At 37.1% G+C, this 8921-nt stretch overlaps 1 protein-coding gene across 12 annotated transcripts in view; it reads right to left on the bottom strand.

Annotated features, from left to right (window-relative positions):
• Positions 1–876: 876 nt before the first annotated feature.
• The window catches only part of UNC80 (unc-80 homolog, NALCN channel complex subunit), a 158805-nt gene continuing 150760 nt past the window's right edge, over positions 877–8921 (bottom strand). For all 12 annotated transcript variants that reach the window (XM_042437336.1, XM_042437378.1, XM_042437344.1 and 9 more), the window contains 4 exons: positions 7969–8050; positions 6319–6430; positions 4723–4934; positions 877–2374 (listed from right to left, as the gene is read on the bottom strand). In XM_042437336.1, coding sequence (XP_042293270.1) covers positions 2102–2374; positions 4723–4934; positions 6319–6430; positions 7969–8050 — 679 coding nt within the window. In that variant the 3' untranslated portion in view covers positions 877–2101. The remainder of the gene's footprint in view (positions 2375–4722; positions 4935–6318; positions 6431–7968; positions 8051–8921) is intronic.

Here is an 8921-nt window from a genome sequence, read left to right as displayed (position 1 = left end):
CATTCCTAAGCACTGGAGGGCAGCTTTGGTGCAGCTTCTGGATTCTTCAGATGCATGCACCATTTAAACAGCATACCTCCAAAGAGACCCAAAGCAGCTTTATTTTGGCAGTCTGTAACAGGCCATAGTGTCCTTTTAAAAACACATTTGTAGTTCAGATGATAGTTTTCACGTCAAGGAGAAATACAGCCCACACACTGCTATCGGAGAGCAGGATGTACTGCAGCTGTGATTCTGAGACAACAAATAGTGAACTTATCTCAGTCTGTTACATACATCTTTTATTTCTGATGTAACAGCTTGACTAGTGCATTTAAGCATGTAGAACAGAAAACAATTTTATTGACTACTGCCATGCCCTTCCAAGCCATTTAACTGAAACGTCATAAAGTAGGAAGGGAATTATGCTTTCTGAGCATACTTTCTCATTTTAATCTCAATGATATCGGTATGAAGGCCACCCTAGCAATTCACAAAAATCAACAGACTTTTAAGAAGAGACATGGATTTACATTCTCTTTCAAAAAATAAATAAATCTGTGTGTGTTACAGAGGCTTGATTGGTTTAAAGTGACAGAAGTGATATTAGTTCCTTAATAGGAACAGTAACTACATACAGTGGTACCCCGGGATACGAATGCGCCGCCTTACGAAATTTCCGGGTTACGAAAAAAATCCATTTAAAAAAACTGTTCCGGGTTACGAAGGTTTTTTCGGGTTACGAAAAATTTTTTGGTGCTTTTCGGCGCTATTTCACACGAAATCGCGGCTTTTCCCCATTAGCGCCTATGGGTTTTTCGGCTTGCGAAGTATTTCGGGTTACGAAAGCGGCGGCGGAACGAGTTATTTTCGTAACCCGGGGTACCACTGTACTTTGATTTTGCCATAACTTTTACCTGCATAGCTTAAGAAACCATTCCCAGCTCCTCAAGATATGTAATTTAAGCATATCCACCTAAAACAGTATTTTGTCAGCCAAATATGTGGCTGCCCCAAAATTTAAAAATCAGTGTTTGAAAACTTTAAAGGTTTCTAAACATGAATAAATTGAATTTATGTTAGAATAAGCATAATATCAGAATATAAGGTCATTAGCTACTCAGAAATTAATGGTTACATTCATATTTCATTTAGTCTAAATTACAAATAATTTTAAATGAGTAATCTATAGATCTCAAATAGAGGTATACTTTATACATGTTATGCTTTTTTACTCAGAGAACGACTAATATATGATATATGTATACTTAGAAATAAATATTTTCATTTCACATACACCCAATATGTAGATAGATATTCCTTAAAAATCAATCATCATATGGTTTGTTTGTACATAGCTTATAGTAGTAAAAAGTTAAACCAGTTAATACAGGGCTGCAAATACAAATACAACATACCAGTGTACTTTTTCTTCTAGTTTTAACATTCATTTCCCCCAAATCTGCACATTTATGCACAGCATTATCATTTGCTATTTAAATATGGTTTACATGTAGCTTTCAAGGCTGTGAAAACAGCTTATTAGCCATACCTTCGAGTACGCAATTGCAAACCCAGAGCAGAAATGACCCCAAATATTCACCTGATCTTTGTCTGGCACTTGATGGTCTGATGTTCACTGGAATACAGTGATAAATATTTTAGCTTTACAGCTGATAACTAGATAATTTATAACTGATAACTTGATGTGTGTTAATATTATATATATTTCCTTTCTGAGTGTACAAAAATAAACTTTAGGATACTGTATTAATATGGCCAGCCTCCAAAGAGATATTATTCCTTTACTGACGGACATTTATTAATGCAATTTATTTTATTGGAGGGGCTGAGGAGTGCAAAATAGCAGCGCTGTGACTTAATTCTGTGCCTAGGAATGCTCCCAGATGTTCCTCTGTCTTGTAGTTTGCCCTGAGTCCAACAAGATCTGTCCAACTTATTTGCTAGATCTGTATTTTTCTAAAACACAATTGTCCACCTGTACCAAGGAGGATACAAGATGTGCTCCTCAGTATTTATAAAGTGCTCTTTTAGTTACATACAGATGGGTATGAAGACCAGAACAAACTTTCCTCTAACATAAGGATGGCACACTCCCTAATCAAACATGTGACTCATCTAGGTCAATGTCAGTCTGGCCCACCTCAACATGTGCAAAGCTGAACTGGCTGGAAAGAAGGGGATTCTCCATCCCATTATCCTCACTAATGTGAAGAACAGTATCTTCGTGCTGCAATAAGCTGGTGGTCTCTAGACCTGTGAAATCTTCCGTATCAGAAAGCTGAGTAGGTGAGGGAGTGCTGTGTGCTGGGGCTGGTTTTTGTTCTGATTCCTCCTCCTTTTTTTTATCCTTTTCAGCCAAAAGTGTCTCTGTCTGGAATAAAGAAAGATGAATACAAATCAAAAGTTATTTGCAACTGCCTTTTAAAAAGTCAGAACTTAAAAGGCTACAGCATGTGCACACGCCTGTAAAAAAACAACACAAGTTTTTGTTTTTTTGCAAAAGCAGGACACAGGAATATACTTCTTAACTCCACGCTATCAATGTTGCACTTTCCCTTTTCACCCACAACCTCTTTGTGTCCTCTAAATCAGTCACACCATAGTACAAGACTTGCTCTGCTATAAACCACCTCTGTAAGTGACCAGCCTATGCAATAAATTCATAACCGAAAATGAATATTTGGATCTGGAATTTTTTAATTAAATTTTATTATTAAAACATATATACAATCTAAAACAAACAAAACATATACCTACATTCATATACAAACATATCTATATACATACATACATACCTATACACTTCTATATCAAACATTCATCTTTCAACCTCTTGTTAATATATCCTAAAAGAAGAGTCACCCTTCTCTTTCTCTTCCCTTACTCTAACCTTTATCTCTCTACTTTAATCCTTTCCAAAAATTTCCTTCTCTCTTCATTTCTCTTCGCCTTCCTACTCTTTCCTACTCTTATCTGTCTTCCACTAATTTCCTACTATAGTCTACCTACCTACACTAACCTTCAACACCTACTTTCCCCTTTTTAACTTTACCTTCCCGTCTCCCTCTTCTTTCGGTTTGCTTCCAATTTCTTAACATACATACCAACACATACTCCATTCTTACTGACTTTCTTCTACCAACTTACGTCCTATTCTTGTTAATCTTAACTTTCTTACTTTGGCCTGTTACAGACTGCCAAAATAAAGCTGCTTCGGGTCTCTTTGGAGGTATGCTATTTAAATGATGCATGCATCCTAAGAATCCGGAAGCTGCACCAAAGCTGCACTCCAGTGCTTAGGAATGGAGTCTGGCTTTGGCACGACCTCCAGACTCTTGCATCATTTAAATAGCATACTTCCAAAGAGACCTGAAGCAGCTTTATTTTGGTAGTCTGTAACAGGCCTTTGTTTCTTTAGTCGTGGATCCCTCTTCCTTAAGGTGTACATTTATTTATCTATCTTTAATTAGTATACTTAATTTCTTTCTTTACAAGTTTCCTTACTAAATACAATACTCATCTTACAAATTCATTACTGCTACTTTTCCCCACTTTTTATATATGTATATATATGTATGTGTATATGTGTGTGTGTGTGTGTGTGTGTGTGTGTGTGTGTGTGTATATATATATATATATATATATATATATAATGCTTTCCCCTTAAAACAAGATTAAACAGTATAAGATTAAAAACTACATATTAAAAACCAACTAATCTAAATAAAATTGTCATGGGCAGAGTTCACTAGATGGGAAGTCTCATTCGTGGCCGAGTGTTTTATTCTGGGAAGGCCTGCCAGAAGAGCTCCGTCTTAATGGCTTTTTTTAAAGCTCTCTAGATTGGTAATTTGATGCATCCCATCTGGCAAGCCATTCCATAAATTGGGAGCGGCTGCAGAGAATGTCCTCTGGGAGGTCACTGTCAACCTGGTCTTTAAGGGCTGTAATAAATTCCTCCCTGATGATCTAAGTGTACGGGGCAGATTGTATGGAAGCAGGCGATCCCTTAGATAGGTTGGGCCCGAGCCATGTAGGGCTTTAAAGGTGATAACCAACACTTTGTACTATGCCTGGAAACTGATAGCTAAGAAATAATAATAATAAGTGTCCCCACAGGGTGAACTTAAGTACTTAGTGATAAGCAGGCTAATAATAGTATAATAATAATTGTAAGCTGCTCTGACAGCCTTTGTGGCTGAAGAGCAGGGTATAAATACTCTAAATGAAAAAAATTAAAATAAATACTTGTGATGGACTGAGTAGGAGGAGGTTTTGCAAAATAGAAACAAATTTAGCACTGTTAGTCTAGTCCTCTGAGCACTAGCATTTGTCAGTGCTTACCTACTTAGAAATACGTATAGTTAAAATACATACCCTATATTTAGCCCATCTAACATGGTTGGTTGCAGGACAACCCAGACAGCTATGAGTAAACATAGATGTATATATTCTGTTGTAAATTTTCACTGGAAAATTTTACATACCGCTTCTCTGAATAGTAATTGTAATAATTTCTCTATTCATAGAGGCATACTAGAATATGCAAAAACAAGGTGCAGAACAGGTCAGAAAATGCACCATGACTAATTTTAGACACCATAAGAAAAATAAATGGCTAACATAGAGACAGGAGAATACATTGGAGTCAACTAATGGATATTCTGATTATACATTTAAGAAGATGAAATACATTTTCTATCTTCTTCACCAAATTACCTGGCTAGATGAGACTTGACTGTGAAGATCTGCCACGATAACAGCAAGTGAGGAAGTGACAGTAGGTTTATTTGTAGAATCTGGCTTGCCTCCTTCTGCAGGGCTGCTTTTTTTGCTGCTTGGTTGCTGCGCTCCCAAAGGTGCTGGATCAGGTTTTGAGGTTGATGCTTCTGACTGAGCTTCAGTGAAAGTTACTGATCGCTTTTGATCCACTGCAATATTAAAACATAAGCAACAGTGGACGCACAAATAACATGGTTGATTTTTTTTATTTTGTTTTTTTAGGCTGCTGAGAGCAGTTTACATCCTTTCTTGAACTGTTTCAAAACCTGAACGGCATTGACCACCTTCTACACCGTTGCTTTCAATTTGCTTTCAATAAATTTGCGCCACCTTTCCACACAAGAGTGCTCAAGCTGGCTCATAAAAAATCAAAGCAGAATGATAGACAATGCCAAAGATCTTATATTTGACTAGATACAAGAAGATACTGAGGCTGCATTTCTGCTTCCAGATGCACAAAGAAAAAATTGTCCTCTTGGACATTTGAGTTTGGAAAGATGCAGTCTTTTTCTGTACTCAGTTGTATTTCTGCTTAGGCATTCTCAAGCTTCCTTTGACCATTAAATAGCTGTGGGGAATGTCTGCCAGCAGCTAACACATAAGCTGTGGGGAGGTCATTGCATAAAGGAGGAACTGGGTGTCTCCTGCAACAACAACAAAACAGCGCAAGTGAGAATGGAGATCCTATTGAGTGACTGTGAAGGCCTTGGAAGTGACACACTTTTGCAGGTTTTTAATTGCTACTCCTTATTTGCTTGATGATTGTAGCACAACTGTTAGGAGACAGAACACAAAAAATTTAAAAAGAGAAGCTGAAAAATAGACTTGACCACTAGCTCACTGCAGGCTCTCTGTCTGGCACCAATTTCAGTGGCAAGTGAAGGATGGTCTAGAGCCATGATGGCGAACCTTTGGCATGCGTGCCAGAGATGATACACAACACCATTTGGCCCAGCACCCAGCAGAGAGAAGGTGGAACAGGTGCGCATGCCTGTTCCTCCTCCTCTCAGACTTTTCCTGGCATCTAGTTGCCTCTCCAGAGGCAGCTGGAAGCCAGGAAAGGCACAGGGAGAGAAGCCCCACCTCAGAGGTCCCGTCACCAGAGGGTGGAAGTCCCATCCCTGGAAGGCAGAAATCTTGCCCTGGCTCCGGGTAACACCTGGTGCCAGAAAATGGGGCACTTGGCCCCACCATCACTGGTCTAGGGTAGTGCTTCCCAGTTCAGGCAATTTCTTTTTTCCACTGCTGCAGGGACTGGCACTTTATCTGTGTCATTGGTGTCAAAGCTTTCTTTCTTTCTTTCTTTCTTTCTTTCTTTCTTTCTTTCTTTCTTTCCAGAAACACTCCAGGGACTGGCACCAGGCCAGGGACCACCACTTTGATTAGCAGTAGTCTAGGGAACAGCAACTTCCACATTCCCTTTTCCATTTGACACTCTGTTTAGGTGGTTGAAAAATAAATAGCAAAAAATAGAAACCCAGTACTGTAATTTTTAATAAGTTACAAACTAGACTTAGAAAAACATTTCCTTACCAGTTGGTTTTGCTTTTGGCTGTATGCTTCTACGTGTAGTAGAGAGTCGTGCTCCATGACGACTACGAGGTTCAGTTTGGGTTTTCTGACGTGATAAAAGAGGTCTCCTTAGCTAAAAAACATAAGGCAGTATATTAGGTTCACAGTAATATATTTTCATATCCTCCACCTGTTTTAATCTGTGTATAGTCTTCAGTTTTTTTAGCAAATTGTGCGTGTGTGTGTTCATTAACTTGATAACTTATTTGATATAATAAGACACTTGAGCAAAATGGTGCCTTCTATTAGTACAGTTTATCCTTAATTTGTTTCTTGGAGTTGTTAGCAACTGGCAAAGATTTTGTATGCTCTGTTTTAAACATCTGGATCACTACAGTAGTCTAAGTGTTAGATGGGATGGCTTCTGACCCTCACACAAAATATAAGATACCAAGGGCTGGATTCTGATTTTGGTGCATATAATTGAGGGCTGGTTGATGCAGACTCTCCTCTTCTCCATGGGACCTCTTCTAGTCCAAATGTACACATCTAGATTTGGATGCAATTTTTAGTCAATTTGTTTACAATGAATGTACTCAGACAACATGATACAGTCTGTTAAACTTCATTATTTAGAGGAACAATTCAAGTTTGTGGAGATGAAATTCACTGAGGACTAAATTGCTGATAGAACTTCTCTGAGATATTTGTGTTGACACTTAGAACTTGTAGGAAAAGCATCTCAGTTGCATCTGATGGTGCTTGGCATCTTTTGGTTTTTCCCCTGCTCTCACCTCCACATATGCATCTTTTCAACATGATGCTTCACCATACCAGTAGATATAATTTGTGCTTTTATAACTACAACAGGAGTATAACCCCTCTTTCTTTATACAAAAATAGGTAAGAATTGGCACAATAATCTAAATATACCATAATTACTTGGATATTCATTATTATGAAAAAAAATTTCTAGATTGTGACCAAACTCCTTTATCTGTCTTCATCTTCAATATAACCATTTAATTCCTCGCAAAGTAAAGTGGCACGTACATGTCAGCAAGCACTGGGAAGATTACTAGACTAGAGGACTGATTACAATGAATGAAGGGCTATCTTATCCAGCTTTGTGGCTAATATAGTCTAAGTAGTTTGTTAATTTTCACTATAGTATTTTATTACCTTTTACTATTTTTAAAAATACATTTTATTTACAAACAAAACATGAAAAGTATTATTATTATTATTATTATTATTATTATTATTATTATTATTTATATAGCACTGTAGATTTACACAGCACTGTACATACAGATAATAAAATCGATAAATGTGAAATCTACCAATGGCATCCATTCTACAAAATACATATAAAACAATAGATTTTACAAGATACAAGATAGAATACAAGATAGAACTAGATAAAATAAGCAGGCAACGTTGCAAGAGCACTTGCTTTTTTGCACAGGTCTGGAAGAGCTCACTGCTGTATCAGTGTATCTGGGCACCTCAGATATTAGACTAGTACAATCTGTTAGCAAAACTTTGACTGAGAAAACCCTTCTGTTACACAGCATCAAAACATTGCTTACAAGAGGCACATTCAAAGCAAAATCCTTTCAACAAAATGTAATGAATTATTTTATCCAATAGACCATGTTGCAAACTCACCTGTCTCAGGCCTCTTTTTCTCCCCAGTGGCTGCTGAAGAAGGAGATTGTGGTGTCCAGGTTCGCTTTGAACGCTTGCTACTCTGTTAAATGTCAAGAGCATTATTGTTAATTTAGAAGGATGTAGATTTTGCAGTTAATTTTCTTTGCAAATGTTGCTAGACATTAATGACATAGCCACTTAAAATATTATACAATCTTTGAAGGTTAAGGGAGAACATCTATTAGGTTTGGGACTGGACTAGGAGGAAAAGATTACATTCAGAACTATGCTGCACATAAGTGGCAGTATCTTACTGTCAAAACTGAGATCTTAGTGCTCAGCAGGCAACAATGCACCTATTCCAAAATAGCCACTGTTTCCACTTCTCTTTCATTAAGGATGAGCACAGGACAATAATAAGGTTACTAGTTTTGTATTGTTTTAACATCAATATTTTAAAAATATTTAGGAAATAGATCGAAGTATACTCCTGTGATTAATTCAATAGGTATCAATAGTTTTGCATAACTTTAACTCAGTTCAGAACAAGGTGAACAATGAACACAGTTGACAAAGTTATAATTCACATCATGGGTATAAGAGTTAATGGTGGAGGGAACACATTGAACACACATCTCCATTGTGGCTAATGAATACAACAAGCATGTTTGTGTGTTGTTGCTGTTGTTTTTAAGAAATAGATTCAACTCATTGACAACAGGGGGAGAAATCTATATTAGGAACAATTGTATTGTATTCCCACAATTAAACAGAAAACCTATGCCCTATTACAACACATGTACGCCAGCTTTGGACATGTTCAAACTCTGCTTGAAAGTTTTATAGTGCAACGTTTATATAGTATTATTGAATATCAGCTGTTCATATAAGAAAGAATACTTGCCAGTGCTCTTGGAGAAAAGAATGAAGAGATAATTAATTTCAGTGACATTTATTACTTAGATGAACTA

This window comes from Sceloporus undulatus, chromosome 1 (genome assembly GCF_019175285.1).
Source record: "Sceloporus undulatus isolate JIND9_A2432 ecotype Alabama chromosome 1, SceUnd_v1.1, whole genome shotgun sequence".
NCBI lineage: Eukaryota > Metazoa > Chordata > Lepidosauria > Squamata > Phrynosomatidae > Sceloporus > Sceloporus undulatus.
Note: the sequence above shows the minus strand (reverse complement) of the source record. Positions and strands in the feature narration are given on the sequence as shown.